This window comes from Grus americana, chromosome 9 (genome assembly GCF_028858705.1).
Source record: "Grus americana isolate bGruAme1 chromosome 9, bGruAme1.mat, whole genome shotgun sequence".
Taxonomy (NCBI): domain Eukaryota; kingdom Metazoa; phylum Chordata; class Aves; order Gruiformes; family Gruidae; genus Grus; species Grus americana.
This window is the reverse complement of record NC_072860.1, coordinates 17,991,355-18,012,087: the sequence shown is the minus strand read 5'-3', so window position 1 is coordinate 18,012,087 and position 20,733 is coordinate 17,991,355. Positions and strand designations below refer to the sequence as shown.

The following is a 20,733-nucleotide window of genomic DNA, read 5'->3' as shown; positions in this document are numbered from 1 at the left end:
CTTGTGCATCCCACTTTTTCCTTCAGCATTCCCTACTCTGCACAGCTGGCACTTCAGATTACTAATGCAATTAAAATGGCACCAAGTCACCACAGAACACAAACACTTGCAGTGTTTCAGCTGCCCTTGGGGTGCATATACTGTATTGTCCGCAACAGCTTCAAGACTTCTGCAGCCCCCTCCACGGAGCACGGGGCTTTCACCGCTCCATGGCCACCTGTGACTATCACTGGCAGCACGCTCTATCCACGTCTGACAAGAGGGAGATCTGCAGTGCTTTCATCTGCTCTGGAAATGTCTTCCACAAGCGCAGCACAGCCATTCCATCACTCGCGCTCAGCAGTATCATTCTTCACGTTGACAATGCCGTCATTTCAAACCACACTACTGCGTGCAGGGAAGACGAGATGCAAGGCAGAGATTTAAATGCTCGGGTCCATTCTCTGGGTGGACTATTCATGCAACAATGAGACAAGGAGACAGCACATTTGCAGCAAGAAACACCCTGGCACTTCTGGTGTTAGAAGGTGAACAGCTGTTGCATTTGAACTCTGTGAAGTCATAGCCAAGTCAGAGCTGAAGAGAAAGGGGTACAGTGCCCTAGTCAGCAGCAGGAGAGAAAGGGTGATTTCTCACAGCTGCAGCTCTTGCAGCATCTGGCAATGATGGGAAGTCCTGAAGAACATGAAGGCTGCAAACCCTCCATTATGGCAAATAATGTTATACGAAAGATAAGCTAAAGCATTTGTCTTAAAGCAAGGACTGTGTCCACACCAGCCAGAGTCATCTTCATCCAGGTGTTGATTGATTGTTATCAGGGACAAGGCTGGCTCTGGTATTCAGCTCCACAAAGGGCAGAAAAGTAGAAAGACAGCTGAGATAACGACCTCTGCTAACCCTCCTTAATGTATGTATTCCAGCATGCAGAACAGCAAACAATTGACGGCACAAGGCAACAGATGGACACTAGGGGCGATTCGGGGTAAAGCTTCACATCCAACTAAACTCATGTGAGTAGCTGGACTTCTCATTTAACCTTGCATTTTGTAATTTCAGAGAATACGTTTAACAGCTTACACTTACCACACCCACAAGGACACCCGTAAAGGAAGGATCACAGTTCCTTTCCCACTTACACACGCAAAGCTGCTCTGTACTTCTTCCTCTAGTTAATATACTTCAAGCACCCCCAACTTTCCTCCACCCCTGTCCAGTCTTCTCTAACAAAGTGGGCTCCAAAACATTATCCCAACTGAACAACATGAACTGACAATGCCAGGAATTTCAAGGCTTTCAATCCAAGCCCCAAAACAATAGTGCTGTCAGTAGCAAGGACAACAACAGTCAGTGTTTCACTGTCTCAGGACAGGGTCTGCTTTCTCTCCCCCACATCAACCAAACATTTCAATATGAAACTCTCTCTCATTGACAGTAACATTTTGACCAAGTCAGTTCCAGACAAAAAGCTTTGGCTGTGCCAGCTGTGAGGTCACCTTCCCTACTGGAAGTCCCTGAAATTGCAAGAGCAACTTCTGTCAAAATAACGAAAGAAGAGAGAAGCGCAAGCCAGTCCCATGTGACAGAAGCACATCCCAAGCCAACCAAGACACAGTTCGTGCAAAAGCGGGCACATGAAAAGGAATCACGCATATTATTTCTGGAATGACTTTTCAAATTAGCTCATGCAGCAGATCGAAAATGGAGAGCATATTTGTTAAGGGAAGATTAACTTAAATCAGTGGAAAATCTATAAAACCTCTGCAGCCATAAACCAAGGGTTTCCAATTACGCTATCTGGTGGTCCTCAAACCTGACTTCAGCTGGCTTCTGTGAGACCCCATGGTATCCCCAATTTCAGCACAAGCTAAGTAAGCAGTTCTTTGAGGTATGAAAAAGCAGGATTTGTTTGGGAATATTTGATTTAAAAGAAAATCCAGATCATTTTCATTCATTCCAACTCATTCACCTCTGAGTGACCTTTCGTGCACACCATAACTCCTATCTTAATGCACCTTTACTTATGAACTTTAAAGCATTATAAAATTACTCTTACTGGAGATGGAATGAAGGCTTCATGGTACTTCTTAGGATTTATTCTCAAGGGTCCCTTAAAAAAAGAGAAGAAGGAGAAAGATTATGCCTGAATCTTATTAATTTTATATAACATCAGTTAAATTAGAGACCTGTGGGTAATATAGCTACTGTGAAACATGAGAGATACATCTAAATTTCCATTATATATTTCAATTCTTGACAACTTAGCATCCGAGCAATTTCAAGCCAAAAGGCAGTTTCATGATAGGCTTAAGCTGATCTACTGCAGTCTGTCATCGAAGAGATGTTGAATCACTAGCTGCTGCTGCTACTGAGTGAACTGAGGACCCAAGTCCTCCCTGTTCCCTTCCCCTTCTGCTGAGCATCCACCAACTTCGTTAACAAACAGACAATAAAAACAATTTGTTTTGCTCTGTTTTGGAAAAGCAGAATGTTGGTTTTGCTTATTTTGGAGGATGGGAGGAAAGAGGAAAAGCTGACCTGCTGAGCTTGCATGGCAGCAGATATCAGCCTTATGGGGCTCTGGCTGCTTAGGCTGCTCCTGCAAACAGACAGTAGCAGTAACTTTGTGATAAAGAACATTTCCAAAGAAAAGTGAGAAGGATTTTCCAAAAACAAACATTTAAAATCTACAGGATTAAATTCTGTTTAAGCACATTTAAAGTCAAGCTATCTTAAATACATTTTAAACTCCATGGTCTATCTATTTCTGCTTTGTTATCTGCCAACTCAAAGCTCATCACCCGCAACAAACCCACAACCCCTCCAAAATAAACCAGCCAGTTTTGCTGCTTGCGCTCAGGTCCATCCAAGAGAAAGGGAGAGCCAATCAAGGACTTAGAGGCTACGCAACAGTGCCGTTCCCATCCCAAGAGGGTCCTGGGAATTGTGATTCAGGTGGCTGCACTTAAAATTGACAGCATTTGATTCTTACGGAAACACAACTAGGTATCTGCCTTCAGACAGGCATCTGCTTTGGGCTGAAACTTTAAAACTTTCTCCACTTGTGTATTTGAAATAATGTTGGCCAATTTGTTATATGAACAGATTCCATCTGTTTGCACTTCTGTGTTAAGCAATCATAGGAACCTCTCACAGGAATTGCTTCCTTAAAAATTTACTGCAGCATATAATTTTTTTATGTATTCTGGGAAACACTCAGACAATAGGAAAATAAAGCTGATTACATGTGAAAGTTTTGCTGCCTTGAAGAAGAATTTGCAGATTTATGAAGGTTTTCCATTGTTTTTATTTGCTTAAATTTGGAAACACCTGCACCATATACTCTATATTCTTTAAGCGTTACTTGAATACTTTGCTGCAACGTCTTATTTCGAGCCTTACGTAACTAGTATTAACGAGCACACTAGCCACATGGCAGGCACAATGCAGGACAACGGCACGAAAACAAAGCCGACCCACTGGGAGCAACCCTGGGGATACTTTATGCTTAGGCAAAGTGAGAGCTAACTCGCTGTCATCAGCCTCTATTAGAGCTGGTACCCACTGATGGAAAACTCTCAATGGTCTTTTTTTCCCCTCTATTTCTCAGAATCAGCCATCAAAAACAATACACTGTTAGTGAAGGAAGCTGGTACAGAGAGAAAGGAAAAAATGAAAAGAGGGCTGCTCTGCTTGACAAGGAGTCAAATAATTCCCATACCAGAATCTACCCACCAGCACAAAGCAGATGAGGGGATATCCTGCGTTACTCCGTAGAACCCCCTTGAATAGTTCGGGACAGCTGTCAATCAGCCAGGTGCAAATGCCCGTTATGCGCATGGAAAATCAGGTTTTGTGTCCATGGCCCAGAAGGCGCCAGAGCGGCTACGTGCACATGGATGCCCAGCTCAGGCAAACACAGAGAGGAGCAAAGTGTTACCATGTATACAGTGCAGCAGGTTTCTCTGCATTTTATATGCACTACCTAATTATGATCAGCATTAGAATTCTTACGTCAAGTAGCATTAAAATACTTCAGCTCTTTCCTTTAAGCAAGGAACTCCCAAAATTTATCTTAGAAAGCAGATGGGCCCTATTATCTGTGCCTATGAAAATCCTATTTACAATGTTGTACATTTCACGCTGTGATATCATATCTGGAACCAGTCACTCTCCCCATCTGCAATGAACAACTGTTCTCATATGTGTATTAGGGGGTGAGGATCTGGCTGCAGAGTCTCATGATGTCACACTAATGTTGTATTATTTTACAATAGCTTGCAAATAATAGCTGCTATATTTATCAGTGTTTTTATGTCAGTAGGGCCTTTGTTTTGAAAGGGAAGAGAATGGTTTGCAGGAAGGTTTCTAAAACACTTTCTGATGACTCAAGTCAACTTCACACAAACTTGCCAAAAATGTTTCTAACCTTATTGAGCTTCCCCAGCAAGATACAAAAGGGTCATGATTTCTCAAGCTGCTCTGCTAGAACCAGGGCAGGCAACGCTCAGACTAAACTTCAAGCATCTCATATCAAGCGGTTTATAACAGCTATCATAACACACATGCCTAGATGGGTTTGTATGTATGAAACACCAAAAAAGGCCAGGGTTCAAGGCTTGCTACTAAGGCCACCTTTGAAAAAACAATCCATGAAAACCAGGGAAACCCCAGCCTTCATACCCACAAAGGAACAGCATTCCAAGGAAAAACACCCTCTTAACAGCGAAGCAGTCTCTGCACCTCCGCATGCTGCGCACTCTCGCTCCGCCTGACCCCAGCAGCCCTGCAGGGAGGGTCTGGGAGACGCTGGAGGCGTGGAGCAGACATGAATTTCTGGCTGGCGCTTCACAGGATGATTATGGTCCTTTGGGTCAATGGTCCTTAATACATAACCTGACTTCATCTGTTGTGTATAGCCAACACCATCCGCTTACATATCTATGCAGAACTTATTCAATCTTGTTTGCCTTCAGACTGGCCGACGTGATTTCAACCAACCTGATACGCTTGGTGTTTGCTCACTGCAGGCGGTTTTAGAGGCAGAGAAGTGGGAAGTCTACGCACTCTTAAGCGTCTGAGCTCAGATCCTCTTTCTTGTGGAAGGACATTTCCATACACATCCCATGATTCAATGAGTCCAGGAATCCCACAGGGTATACTTCTCCATGCTACTTATCAACAACTGAGCTATGTCAGATACAGTACCAGAAGGCATTAAGACTAGTATTACTGACAGACATCAGCACCCTTAACGATAACACTTTTGTTCTTCCTGATCTAGGACTGCTTAGTCTTCATGGCGCTCATATTTTATCTGAGTGATCTTCACGGCTGCTGGTAGTTTCCGTGGGTTTGGCTTCCAGGAGCATTTAGTTGTGCAGTTCCATTGCAGGGTCCAGCACCACACTCAGAGTTCACAGTAGGGTCTCTAACAGTTCTCTCAGTTCTCACTCAAATAAATGTAGATCCAGTGCTTCCAGGATGCTCCAGGGGATGCCCCCTGCTCAGAGTCATGCTTCTGTCCGGCTAGCACTGAAGTTTGCTCAGGACCATCAGATTCAGACTAGCAGGTTCATTCTCCTCTTCTGCAGGCTCCTGTGGAGCATTTTTGCAGGTTACTGTGCCAGACCAATGCCATGCTTTTGGTGATTAACACAACAGGTATTTGTTCACTATGTCTCTTGCCATTGCACAGAGCAGTGCTGAATATTTCTTCATTCACTAAAGCTGCTTTCAGGATCTCACCTATCCTGGTTGAGGCCAGAATGATGAATGAGCAGATGATGAGAGATACTGAGCTGGGATGCCCATGACCTGACAGCCCTAAATTATTAAATCCAGCTTCTACAGCCTTCTACTTCCCCGAGATGTGGAACTGGATTAAAGGAAAACAGATACAGCCTAAGAAAGCACATATGACTCTCCCAGTTACGCAGCACATGACCTGGAGTAGACACTACGCATTTACAAGAATTAGAGATTCTTTTGCCAGAGAGCATGCAATCACAGGTCCTCTGGGACTCAGCATTTCAATGGGATTCTCAGGTAGTAGTCATAGTCTGATGTGCCTCATCTGCAGCTGCACTCAGACCTCATAGGCAGTCTACACACAATGCTATCAGGCTGCTTTACTGACAACGGGTGCCAAAACCACTCCTGAAGGTAAGGCAGAAGCTTTAGTTGCTGCCATACGCCACTGCAGCCGTGGGGGGGAAGTCACAGCTCAAGGCTCTTGTTTCTTCCCTCACCATTTGCTTCCCAGTGTAGACATCTATGACGGTCTTTAAAAAGGCCCTGGCCTAAGGTCTGGGTAGTCCAGTGAACCAGCCTGATTATCAGCTGCAGTGTCATTTTTCTGAAAGCTAAGAGCTGATCAGATTGGTCTTCAGGAGAGAATCAGGCAGTCTTATATGCAGAATCCTCATCACACTTCCAGAAATTATGCCACTATATTATTATACAAGAATTACTACTACAAGAATTACTATATACTAGTATAACAAGAAATCAGACAAAAAGCAAGATCATTAATTGTATTGATGAAAATAAGCATAACAATCTCACCAGCATTACAACACTAATTAAACAGCAATACATCAGTGTGTGTTTGGGTAAATGACACCTCAGCACGAGTGTCCATCACGCCCTCACTGACATCCACCTACATTTCTTCCCCAGCCAGTCTGATCTCACTGGGACGCCAGGTGCGTCCTGAAGAACATTACACCGTGCTGAGGACAGTACTACAACAGTGGTTCTAGGACAATATCCTCTTGTAATCCTCAGTGAACCTCAGCTCTGCCTGCTCTTACACAAAATTTCTTCTGAGATCCAGCTACCCACACAAATGGCAGGTCCATCCCCACATTTTGCTAGATATTCAGAGAATTGCTGCCTAATTATGGCTGCAGTTTTGCTGCTCCAAATGGAAGCACAAAGTCCGATCTTTGATCTTTAGCATCTGTAAAATGAGAACATGCTTATTGCTAGCTGTTCAAGGCAAATAACAATACACAGAGATGGAAACGATTTTCAGTATCTTGATGGGCTCTTCAGCTCCATCTGTGATCTGTACCTTACTTCAGTAAACCACACACTGGCATCAGTGGCTGGGTCAGCCCTGTGACCTTAGGGGAGTGCAAAGAAAATTATGCAAGTAAATCAAGGGTCCAGCACCACTGCCTGGCCATTTGATATTAATTTAACCAGCTGCATCAGAGTTTATAACATGTTATTGCAATGTCCTGGTAGGCAAAGCCATATGAGATCCCAGAGACCACAGCATTACCTGCATCATCGCTCTCCCTTTTTTTTGTGGGAGGGAGAGTTCCGGGAAGAGTTGATAGACTGAAAAAAAAGAAGAGTAGATCTGGAAGCTGAGGCATCTGCACTGCATTACTGAGGCCTAATGAATGTCTTTGTGAGGAATTTCAGCAAGAAGTATCTTGTTAAGGGCATTCATTTTTACTCACGCTGACAGAGGCTGCAGCACCTGCTGTGGTTTTGAGCATCATTTGTAAAAGCAAGTGTCTCCACAATAATGACCATCCAACCAGAACTCTGCAATTCATCATGACTATGGATCAGGAATTTTACAGAACATGCAAACCAAAAACAATACTTCAGCTGAACTTAAGACATTTCATTCCACTTCTAGAACCTCCTGAGAAAAGGAAAAAAATCTTCCTCTAACATCTACAACTGGTACATCAATTCCTTTTCATGCAACCAATAGACATTCATTTCCAACAACTGCCTGTGATTTCCACAGACTTATCACAAGATCACAGACGTTGTATGTTCCAGGCACCTGAATTAGCTCTCCCCTTTTCAGTCCTGCTGAAACATCTTCTTTTGACATGTAGGCTTCAAATATACTCTTCTTCCTCCCTCGAGTGGGTTTATTTCGATTCTTTCTATCACCTGATGTTGGGACAGCAGTATAGGATCCTCCTGCAAACAAAAATTCGTAAGTGTTATCTTGCCCACCAAACTGTCTATGTATCTTAACAGCAGTTGTACAGAGGCTTTGTATTGAAAGTTGAACTTCTGAGAACAGTTTGCTTAGAAATACAGTCATCTAACTTCAGAGAACCAAAAAGCCTGGAATAATAATATTTTACAAAAAATCAACAGTTTTTTTACAGCTCATTTTAGAGTTAAGAGCATTCAAACAAGCCCATCTTTTAATAGTGCTGAGCACATGCTTCAAGGCAGCTTATTCCTGAAGCGTGTATGCACTCTGCTTTAATACCTCTGGGAGTTCCCAGTTGTCTAGGATTTATTCTGCTGTCTGAATTGTTCATTGTTTCTGTCTGCGATTCAGAGAGTTGCCTCTTCCTATCGAAGTTCTGGGGAGTTCTTGCAGATTCAGAGTTGTTTCTGGTCCTTGCAAACCCTCTCTTTTCTGCACCTGAAATCAAACACAGGTTTGAAATAACACGGGAGGGAAGAGGAACCCCATTGCCAGCTTGTGGTTCTGATGGAACTCATGGTCTGCAGTACTTCAGTACAAGTCACAGCTGTGAGTCATGCTCTTTATCCAAAAGAAACGATGTCTTCGTTAGTTCATTTGTAATCTGTTGGCTCTTTGTGCCTCTTAACCCACCACTAACTTATTTTAGCATAAATAAAACTCTGGAAATTACGATACTAAAGTTGGATACAACCCTTCCAAAATCCTGGGAAATTCATTAGAGCACATAAAATGTGAAATTGTTAAACTGCTTCCAAAGCCCTACCTCCACCCCATTAAGCCCCCAAACAGTGAGAAAACATAACTTCCCTACAACTTAAGTAGTTCAGGAATAAAGGAGAAAAAAAAAATCTCAACAACCCACCCCGGAGTAATTAACTTTTGTGCTACCAGAGGCAGCACGGTACACAACGACACCACAAAGAAATGCCAAGGCTCCAAACATCCAGCCTGCTCAGAATAGGCCACGATCATACAAAAATATTCTGCAAAGACTCACCCCTTCCTTCCCTGCCATCACCTCAGCCCCTTCCCTACAGCCAGGAGAGCAAGCAGCAGCTTCCAAAGTGTATGCCAACGCTGTTCCACGGATCAGCACATTGGAATGCAACCCAGCACCACGCAGCTGCCCTCTTGGCCCTCCACCTGGATACTGAACATGTCATCACAGCTTTGCCTTCCAGCCCCTCCTGGCTACGCTCCCTGGGTCCAAGCTTGTACCTGCAAGTCAGAAAACGTGCAATGCCAACTTATTTGCTATGGGGCTGTCCAAGTTACAAGGCAAATTTTTTTTTACATATAGTATCCTTCACAAACAAAATCGCAGATTGCTTCATAGAATTAAACCAAAACAGCGAGAAAAAAAAATGTTTAAAAAGCCATACTTAAGCAGAGATCTTTAAAAATATGGTACAACAAGAGAAAACTGCTACTTTACCCAGTCACAGATAAAAAGCAACTTCCATATATAACGGCAAATCAGCAAGAGGAGAGAGGGATCCTCCTAATTCAGGAGAATAGACACCAAAACAGGCAAAGGGACAACTCATGGTGCCAGCTCTGACCAGCCCAGGAAGAGATTAAATGCCACAGCAGTGTCTCCAAACAGGATGCTGAAATGAAGAGGGGGCCACTGTGTTCAGGGATGATAAGGATAAGGACAACGTAGCTCAGCCTTTTTCTACAAGACCAAGCTTTTCAGACTCTGTGCGTGCTTTCAGGGAGGAGACTGTCCATGGGAGGTTGCAGTTGTAACACAGCAAGAGCGCAGCCACAAATTTAGGTTTCAACCGATGCAAACGAGGCAATACTACCTGTACGGATCACACGATGAGACAGAACTAAAATTAACTGATTTGCAAATGCCCTAAGGGTCAAGAGGTTAATCTCGAAAACAGCGAAACAAAAAGCACGGACTAGAGAGATCTGGGCAGAACAGCTTTTGAATTGGCAACATCGTTTGCTCTGGAGAGGGTTTTCAGAGACATTTTGGTGAAGGAATCGGACTTAAACTGCAACAGGCAGGATCTTAGGAACAGTATTAAAAAAGCAAGGTGCTAGACTGATCACCCAGAGAGGTCACACAGTCTGCTTCGTTGGAGGTTCTTAAAAATAGGCGAGACTTCAGGCTGCCAGATTTCATCTAAAAAGAGTAGTTTTTTCCTTGAGGTAGTGAAATGGATTACACGAGCTCGTAAGGTCCTCTAAAGCCCTTGTTTCTATGACAGCAAGTCACAGAAAATACTACTATGAATTAAAGAACTTGGGATAAAAAGGAGGCTAAATCTTAACATGTAATTAAGAAGAAGCTGAAAAAAACAGCGGAAAACTAAAATGCAAGGGAAAAATGAGAAAAAACATGTCTTGTGAGTTGGGAAGTATGCTGAGAACCGGAATTAGCCGCTGCAGAACAGAGCTTCCTCGACACTTGCCATGGCCATCGGTTCAGAAAGTTTGGGGCTACTACTGCCAAAAATAATTCACAGCAACAGCAAAGGGTGAAAAAGCACCTTTTTGTGCTGAAAGGTAGACACACAGAAAGACACTTGCATATTTTCAACACTTAAGTCTCTGGCTTGCTCTCCAGAGGGATTTTTCATCTGCTCAGGCTCGGACGCAAAGAAAAAAAATTTACTCAAGCAAACAAACTCTGCTTTGACACAGCTGGCATGCAAGCCAGTATACCCACAGCCACTTTGGGTAAGTATTTGACTGTGATGTTTATGGCTAAACAAAACCACCCCTGTTACAAAGCCACAGACAACTGTCACAATTAGCATTCAACTGGAACACATCGAATTCTGCATGACCCTAATTTCTTGTATTTCTCCTTTTAAAAGAAAGGGAGCCTGTCTGTTTGAACTAGATTCAATATTTGCTTCTGTAATGCACCTGTCCCCTAAAACTGGAAGTTAGAAATACTTCTCATGATGGGCTTTCCTGCTGTCCAGTATTAATATTCTGATGGATAAACAGACATCAGTCCACAAAGCAAACTGTAATGTGACAATGCTATAGACAGCATATGATATATTGAGACTATCCTTTCTGAAATAACTGCTATCACTAACTTAGTAAAACTCTACTCCAGCACCAGCTGTGTCAGAAGTTTTACTTTTTCTGTGGTGTTACAGTTGTGTGATTTGTAAGACACAACACAATCTCCTAGGGTAAGATGTCACAAAGTAATAACACATTATAGGCATTATAATAATCAATGACTAAATTAGTAAGTAAATAAACAGCAATAAAAATTAAACACAACTTTAGTAGAAGGGAGACTAAAGCGCAGTGACTGGAAGCGGAGGGTGGTTGATATCTCCTAACGGGAGGGTTGAATCAATCACAATGCACCAAACTATGCACGCGCAGAACCACTCAAGCTTGAACGTCGAGCAATTCTAATGCAAGGAACACCTGTCTTGGCAACACACAGCAAATGCAACACGTTCAGGTATGTTTATCTGGCTGCACAGATGACGTACAGCTGCTCTCCATGGATGCAGCCACCACTTGCCCCGGGATTTCTAGATGTTCTGCCATTTCCAGTAGAAAATAGTACAGGAGTAACAATTTGAGGAAAGGTGGTTGACTGTTCATTACCTGAAGTCCTCTGCAGGGAGACAGGTTGAAACAACCCTAACGGCTGTATCAAGGAGGCTGTCTACAAAGGTGACAGATGGACACCTAAACAGGACCAGCAATTCCACACCCAGAGCAGGGAACTGCCTCAACTAGCCAAGGGAAAACACTTGCGGGAAGTAGAAACACACAACTCCCATCTTCACAGCCAGAGAGGCATGAAAAGAAATACAGGTGGCATTTGAGGGCTTTCAGAACAGTCCACAATCAGCGACTCACTTTTATCCCAACTGGGGTACCAGGAAAAGCAGCAGAAAGGATGAAGCTGGGGACTGGCTCCAACCCAGGAGCCCAGTCCAGCATCCCACATGCAGGCAGCAGTGGCTGGTTGAGCTCCATTGGAAGCAGAGCGCTGGAGCTCAATCTAGAATCCAAACCATCACACTTCATCTCCATCACAACAACAATGACATCACGCAATGGCACATTTCGGTCTTTAAACCTAAGCATCTATTAATTTTTTCTATTTTTGGAATAAAAAAAATGCAGGCAGGCAGCTTCCCAGAATAATGGATCTGGCTTACAGTAGGAGAGGAGGCTAGATGTTTTAAATCGCCTTATTTTGACATAATTTATATAAAATCACTCTATAGTTTAGGTTTTGAAAAGTATTGCATTTAATTAAATTTACATCTATTAGTTGATCAACTAGATGGTCAACTAAATCAACTAAAATGTTTAGCTAAACATGAAGTGAGCAAAGCCAGAAAGTCTTTAATTTTATATTAAAATTCGCATTTTTTTTTTTACACAAAAAAGAACCAAGACCCTCAATTTTATTTACCAAAAATAAAACATTTACCACTGCCCTCTAACACCTGACAAGCTATTTGATTACTACCAGCACAGAAGAAGAGTATTCCTCACTGAATTTTCACCAGCGCATCCATGACTTCTTGCATACCTCCCATCTAGGATCCAGCAAGAACTAGTTTTACGTGAGAGATCTAAGTGAATTTCAAGATATGGACATCTTGGTATAGCTTTCCCCTTTCCTGTCAAAGGTCATCTACCTTATCACTAGACATTTTTACCTCTAACTAAACTTCCAGCCTTGTTACCATCTACATTATTTATGTTTAAGCCAGCTCCCCGGGGTGGGCAGGACTGTGAAAGCTAGCAATTGTGCTGGTAACACCTCTACAGGTTTAGGACTCTCACCCCACTGACAACTATCTCAACACATAATGGTTCCTTTTATGTTTAAAAACAAAATTATGTTGAAAGTGTTGGATGGAACAATATTGTTACAAACTCTTCCAACACAAAATATTTCCGTCTACTACTTACCTTTAGCAGCCCATGACTGAGCATCGACACTTCCGCTAACTCTGCTATTGCTAAGAAGATATTCCATTGCTTCCCAGCATTAGATTGTGATCTAGATACGCAAAGGAATCTTTCAAATAGTCCTGCTTTACAGTTAGTATAAGCATGAGAAGAAACAGAAGCATATCCCCAGAACCAATAACATGCAACAGAACAATTTGTTATCAGTTAATGAGACACTCTCAACACATGGTTACTAAATATTTGTCCGTATTTCTACAATGTTTCACTTTATTGCTGACACATTTCAATGACTTAAACCAATTTCCTTGAAATCTTCCAAGAGATTCCCTGACATTTAATTCTTCAAGACAACCCAGCTATGCACTTCGTAAAACACTAAGGATACACCCATGAGCTAGAAGGCATGACAGCTACCAAATGAAGGGTCACCCAACACTGCCCTACAGGAATTAACCAACTAAAGGCAATGAGAACTACTCTGATGTCAGTCCCTGCTCAGTCCTACACTCCCATTTAAGTCAGGCTAGGTTAAGCATGGCAAGAAAGCTAAATAAAGCGTGTTCCTGCTCATCCTTACTAGAGAATTAAGGAGTCCAACCATGTGACAACTCAAGGCATCACCTTACAGACCTGCAAGTTCAAGCTGATCCTTGGCTCCTGGCAGAGATGGCAAAGCAAATCTTAGAAACCATCAAAGGTGGTCTTCTAGCAAACAAATACTCTCCACAACCTGCTAAGAAGTCCTATCTGCAACTTTATGAGCCACTACAGATGCTGATGTATAACAGAGCATATTCATAGTCTCAATACAAGAATTCAACCAACAGAAACTCTGCCTCGATTTGCAAAGATGTCTGGGACTCAAAAAATCCCAATTCCTACAGAGCCCCTGAACAACCCATCCCAGGTACTCTGGTGAATCCACCTCTGCCAGCTTTGATGAGCTGGGGGGATGCAGTTCCTGGCTGGTAGCTCTGGACAGGCACAGACCTGGTATTGACACTCCCGTACCAGGCAACTATTCAGTTCATTCCCCAAAGTCAAATAAACTCTACTAGCAAAAGCATGCTTTGCCAGTACAAACCACATTAACATCAGGGAGGTTTTGCTAGGATCCCCATGTCTTCACCTTTCATATGCTTAAACAGGCAATTTAAAAGCTATTTGATATTTTCTGCTGTTGAAAGAAGCCTCTAAAATAATTTCCTCTCAAATTTTAAAAGCCAAAATATGTTTGTCAGGTTGTTTCTAATTTCTAACGCACTAGTGACATCCAGTATCTGCCAATTATTTGAGTGACTAACTCAAAAACTCCAAGCACTTAAGTGACTACTACAATATCTGGGATCAAATTACCACACACAGGCAAAACCAACAGGCAAAACCAACAAATGCCATTGAAGTGATCTCAAACACAAGTTATATCAACAAAAACACTGGTCACAGACAGGCCAGAAGTAACTAGCTATTTATGTTTTGCAAAATATTTTTGCAGATTTAAGAGATTAAATATCTAACTAATGGTAATAGCCAAGTACTTTTTTGTTCTATTTTGTTTTAAAAGGAAAAACACAAAGACAGATGTTGGTATAGCTGCTCAGGGAAAGAGTTCTGTACCAGGAAGAAAAAAAAGACACTCCTTGAAAGATACCTCAAGCAAAACTCTGTGCTAGAGCCCCAATAACACAAACAGGACCAAACCCCATCCACCACGCTCCCCGTGAGCTTAGCTCCGCTCCAGCCTGTGCTAGGAACAGCCGTGCTTCAACACTGCCCAACAGGAATTAAATGAGTTCCAAGCTCCCCGATAGCCTTGGAACAGAACCACCTCCATGCATTTTACGGTATCTTGAAGCAAAGAGGTTAAATAAAGTAGATGGCTCAAGATTAAAGACAAAGCAATAGAGAGAAATGAGGATGTCACGGGAAAGAATTCATTAGAGATGTAGTAGTGGAAACGCAAGACTTTGAGATAGGTTATCAGTTCAGTGAGGTTTCATTGCAGCAAAGAGACTTTCAGGAGATAAACCTGGTAGGCAGTATTTCAGATGGTCAATCTAGGGTCTAAGAGAAAGTCTAAGAGCACATTCTCCTTATCACAAGTAAATAAAAAAAAAAAAAAGATCCTCCTTCTCTGGTGAAACAAACTCAAAGAATCCTAAACTGGAGGTTCTGCAGCACACTCCTGAGCTCCGTCCAAACCTGACCACAGGGCTAAGGGGAGTTCCCACAACATTGCTGTGAGTCCTCCTCAAAAATAACCGAGGATGTGAATGATTTGAAATTGTCTTCATGGTTGAAAAGTAGGGCAAACTTCCGGGAAAGGGAGCATCGTGGAGGAAGTGGAAAAGGATGGTGATATGACAGCACTGTAGGGATTTTGGCAGATGGCAGATTGCATAATTAAGTTTAAAGTTAATTAAACACTCATTCAAAGAAGAGAAACAATGCAGACCTACATTTACATGCATGGGCTCAGCCAAAATGTAAATTCTATGCAAATATCCTGAACTGAGTGGATGATGTATTGAAATCCAGCTGCCAGAACTACCTCCCATGCCCACCAGTCTCCACTAATTGACCCATTATGATGGGCCACCAGGGCCCAGCCACGGTGTAAATCTGAGCTGTAACTTTCCACCATCAAGACAAATCAAAATAAAATGAGAAAACAGCGCTTAAAGTGAAGGCCTGTCCGCGCAGCTCTTAAACGTGACTTCAGGAGTGATTCAAAGCAACCGGTCCCTCTAGCAACAGCCCAACTGGTTACCAACAGCTCTGTACAACATAACACAGCTCCTCCACCCATGCCAGCCAGCAGCTCACCTACCAGCATGACTGTGTTCGTGCACCAGGACACAGTCCGGCTGTGAGCCATCTGGGAACCTAGGAACAAATCTGGTGAGCTCTCTTGCCCTGCCTCTTTGGAGAAGGTGATTCTCTAAACATTTTTGGCAGAAAGCCTGCCAAAATCCGCACAGAAGAGTTGAATGTCCAAGAAAAAAAAAGCACAAAGGGAATCCTTGCCACATGGGGGACAAGCCGCCGGCAGAAAGGCAGCCTGCCCCCCAGCCGGTGACTCCTGGATGGGGAAATAGAGGCTGTCATGGTTTGTGAGGGAGTTCGTAGAGCCATGAGCTGCTTTCGGAGGTGGCCATACCACTGTAGCTGGTTGTAAAAGATTCAGACGTTGAGCATTCCTACAATGAGCTGTCGAGGAAGAAACATTCCTATTTAGAGATGGAGGTAGCAAAAAAGTGAAGTGGCATGTCCTGGATACTCAGGAAAGTCAGGAGCAGAGGCAGATGCTCATTTCCACACCCATGAAAATGAGGTGGGAAGCACGTACATGGTGGGAAGCACATGTTGCCACAGCTCTTCTGCTTTAAGCTGCACATGCTTATTTAAAATTCTTGTGCTGCATGCCCCTAAATTTCAATATGGAACTAGGGAAAATGAAAATGTTCTTGCTGACATTGGCTTTCTGAAAGCACCTGTGCTTTGAAAGCTGAAATGAAGAAAAATGCACAATGGATTCTTTCTGCTGCGGAAAACAATACTGTGGAAACTGCTCCTGACCGCCCAGATCATGTGCCCACAACACCACGATTCCTCTTCCAAAACACTTCCAAGCATCTTGATGCTTACAGGATTTTGACTTCAGTAACTCAGACAGTAATTGCAGTTTTATTCAACTCCTCAGCAGGGTTTGTGCTGTAGGAATACTACATGAGTGCAAGAGCCAAAGATACCATTCCAGGCTCTGAACTAAGGGTTGGTGACGAAACTCATTTAGTAGCAATAGACTAAAAGTTTATCAAAATAGTTACTGTGCTCCAGCTGCGTGCAGCAGCACAGCGGCGTTGTCAGGGAGGGGATACAGCTCTTCTGGTTTTCAGGACTCTCTGTGAACCTGCTCCACCCTGCTCCTGACCTCCTAACCACCTACTCCGCCTGATGACTGCGCTCCTCCAGGCTTCCACTCCTGCCTCGGGATGTGGGTCAGGGCTGCTTCCACTGCCCCCTCATCCTCCCATCCTCCAAAACCATCTTCCACAATACCTTTCGCTCTTTGTTTTATTCAGCAACTACGCTGCAAAAAGGCTTCTTCAAGACTTCAAGAAAACATTTTTAAAAACATAATATTGCAAGTTTTCTCTTTGATTTCTCTGGGCTTCAATAGTTTGAGGGAAGAAAGTTGCTCAAAGATCAGAGGAAGTCAAGAGGCTTTGAAAGGCAAAATACGTGACAGGAGGTGCTAACGTACTAGAAGACATTAACAGCTGAAGAAATGAAAGAACTGCTTGCAGATTTGTACATATCCTGAGGTTACCAAACGTGCTGCAGAATAAGACAACTTGCTGATAAACCGTTCCCCATACCGCCCATTCAGTGTAGTAGGTACATAATTCATAACCCTTAGTACTATGGGGGAAAAATGCCTAAAACCATACAAACTAAAGAAAAACGCATTATCGCTGCAGGCTTGTATCTGTGGAGAGCCTGAAATATTCTCCAAGGCATGACCTGCCCCATACATCTGTGGGCTGCAGCTGCTAGTGTTGACATTTTCCTTCAGCACCCTGGAAATTTTTTATTTTTGTTACAGAAGACATTATTTTATGCAACAGATCCCAACATTTTGTTTTCCATCCTGTCCCAGCCAAATTTTGACTCTCTGTAGCTCAGATCTCCCCACAAGAGGGAGTTAGGGACATGCAGCCCACAGCATTTCATGGAACTAGTTAGCAGGGGGCTTGAGGTGGGAGAGCAAGAGATGGACACCAGCACATAGGACAGGGGAGGCAGTAGTGGAGGCTGGAGCACCAGGCAGCAGTGAAAGCCCTGCAGCAGCTATGGCCTGGAGAGGAATCACAATTAGGCACTGAAGCCAGCTGCAAAGCATCTGTCCCACCTACCTGGGTACCTGCAGCAAAGGAGACACTTTAGAGAATACCTGAACAACAGGCCAGAGCTGACTGGGTTGTGTGGGCTGGCTGACCTCATGGACAGCAGAGGACAGAGGGCATTTTCAAATTATTTCCTGTGTGAACTGCAGCATATTTGGGGAGTAGAATTTGTTATCAGGGCTTTTAAACGTGCCAGTAACAGTCTACATACCACAAACCTTGGTAAAACTGTTCCAACGGTCATTTACCCTCACTGCTAAATCGTGCTGTATTTCAAGCCTGGATTTGTTTAGCCTCAAATGTGTTATATCATAATCTGCTCAACTGAGTAGCCTATTATTGAACATCTGTTCCCCATGTAGGCAATTTACTGAAAGCTCCCTTCCCCCACGCGTCTCTTTGATAAGTAAAGCAGGGTTCCTCAAATCATTCACTCATGATCCCAGCATTTTAATCTTCCTTCTGGCTGTCCTCTGTGTATTCATCAATTCATCACCATCCGCCCCGAACAGAGGGCATCACCACAGGATACAATACTCCAGAAGCTGCTGCCGCTGCCGTGCCAGACACACGCAGTCCATACTCCATCTTCCAATTCCCATGCTCATACATTACCCTTTTGGCCACATTTCACAGGAGGGGGATGTTCAGCTGATTAATCCATCAAAAGCTCAAAACTTTTTTCCAAGCTGTTGCTTCCCACACTGGGTTCCTCGCACTGCTAGCATGGCTCTACGCTGGCCCGATAAATGGATTTTGCTGTGCCTGCTCCCAGTCCACCAAGTGATCCAAACGGCTGCCAGTAACTGCCCCCATTATTCGATTCTCCCTACGGTCTCCAAGTCATCCAAAAAAACTTTCAATCCTACTTGTCTGTTTTCTTCCTGACAACTGACAAAAGTATTAAACAGCACAGGGTCATAACATGACACTGCAGGAACCAGACACACCTGTTGGTAACAATTCTCAATTTGTTGCTGCATTTAGTTCGTTCAGCTCAACAGCTTTTAAACCATTACACGCACGCTGTGATTTTACTATGCTAACACACTCGCATTCATACTCACACCTTTATCATCAAACTCCTAATCTCATAAGAAACTGACACTGAGGGGGCTCAACATGACCTTTGTTGCATGAATTGACAAGTCACATTAAAGAAAAGATTTAAAACTAATTAAAAATTAATTCAATTGTTTTCCTAGGACCACAAAACTAACAGGCATAGTTACCTGAGCTATGTAACAGGGGCCTAACTTCAGAGATTGGAGCTAAAGAGAAGGAAAAACATAGTTTAAAAACAAACAAACAACAACAAAGTTGTTACCACTGATGAGCATTTTCACATGAGCCCTAGTAGGTGAAGGAAGCTACTTCATGGAGATTAGAGCTTTGCTGTCAAATGCAAGGCTCCTGCTGCAGAACTTAGCCCCACTGCAGCCTGGTGTGCTCAGGACTCTAGTAAAGGGCATGGAAGACAGTTATTAGATCACATACAAAAAACACAGTCCTTGCAAGGGCAGGATCTCATCTCCCCAAGAGAGGATACATCAGATATTAACTCACATACTATAGCTGATGTTAGCCAAAAAAATTAGTTGCACAAGATTCAGGCATGCAACATTTTTTTCTATCAAAAGCAAGAGAGAAATTTATGTTTGCGATGACGTTGCTAAACCATTAGAGAAAGGAGCATTCTATTTTTCATGTGTTTCTCAGATGGGGCTATACAGTAAATCCAGTTTTCCCTCCTCTCCCATATCTTATTACTATGATTAACGTCATCTAAGGAACATTACATTGGACCTGACAAGATTAGCTACGTTTTAACAATTTCCACAGCAACCAACATTCTCCATTTATTGAGCTGATTCTGTGGCCTTTACTAGATCACTAGCTCATATTTACTGCTGCCAGATAGGGAGATAACAGCATTCTTAAGTACTGAATTTCACCACACAAGAACTGGAAGACTCACCTCTAAAAAGTAGCATTATCTTAAATTTGCCTTACAAGAAGGGAAAAGCAGAAGCTGTGGTGGTTCTTCCAAAGTTCCCCCAGAGAAACAAAGACAAATACAAAATTTATTGCAGTCTACGATGGAAAGACAAAACCCCTAAGATTTTGCCATCTTGTGGATATTTCTTGACCAGCTGTGCCCATCAAACATGCAGGAAAGCCATTCCAGGACATTTCCTTTACTTATTCCGAACCTTTTAAATGTCAGGGCTGCAGCCACAAACACACCACCAACCATTCAACAGCAACAATTGTTTTTAAAGCTGCGATGCTAAACACCAGCCTGCTTGCCAGAAACACTCCTCTGTGGAAGATGCCCAAGTTGGTTAAGTATCACAGGCTGGGCAAATAAATGCCAAGTGTCAGACAGATGATAAATCAGAAAGGGCCACAGAAATCTTACGCCGTTTCAGATGAGGCATGTTGTTACCCAGGAACTGTTTCTACTCAGGGGGCATGCTGACCCTGAGACAGATGGGCAAGATACCTCCATGACATCATAAACCTGTGAAGCATTTAGTGAGAGGAGCCCCAGAAGGCTACCTAGTGAAGCTGGTGGTGGTATTCTTCCTGAGGAGGTTGTCTGCAGATATAGACTGAGACTGTATATCCAGCCCTGCAAAATCTGAACCTATTTCATAGCAATCAGCCTTCACAAGCATCCTGCTCCACCCAAGCTTTCGGCATCAATAAAGCCACCTCACTCCCAGGTACTCTAGCTCCTGAGATCCTCTGAAACCAAGGGTGGCTCGGAGATGATGTTCCCAAAGACCATGTTGCACTCCATGTTTGGAGGACAGTTCTCTTCTGTAGATGTCTGGTTTTTAGGCTTTCCAGCAGACTCAGGAATGTGCTATCAACCAGCAACGTTCCCTCAAAAACAGGCTGAGAAGT

General features: G+C 43.2%; 1 protein-coding gene across 5 annotated transcripts in view; it reads right to left on the bottom strand.

Moving 5' to 3' along the window:
* The window catches only part of DIS3L2 (DIS3 like 3'-5' exoribonuclease 2), a 193,189-nt gene that overhangs the window by 165,883 nt on the left and 6,573 nt on the right, over positions 1–20,733 (bottom strand). For 4 of the 5 annotated variants that reach the window (XR_008578235.1, XM_054834804.1, XM_054834806.1 and 1 more), the window contains 3 exons: positions 8,255–8,413; positions 7,811–7,953; positions 2,054–2,107 (listed from right to left, as the gene is read on the bottom strand). Coding sequence is in view for 4 of the 5 variants with exons in the window: in XM_054834804.1 (XP_054690779.1) it covers positions 2,054–2,107; positions 7,811–7,953; positions 8,255–8,413 (356 nt within the window). In the remaining variant the exon portion in view is untranslated. Of the gene's footprint in view, positions 1–2,053; positions 2,108–7,810; positions 7,954–8,254; positions 8,414–8,975; positions 9,197–20,733 lie in introns of all 5 variants that reach the window. The other variant, XM_054834808.1, reaches the window with a different exon arrangement.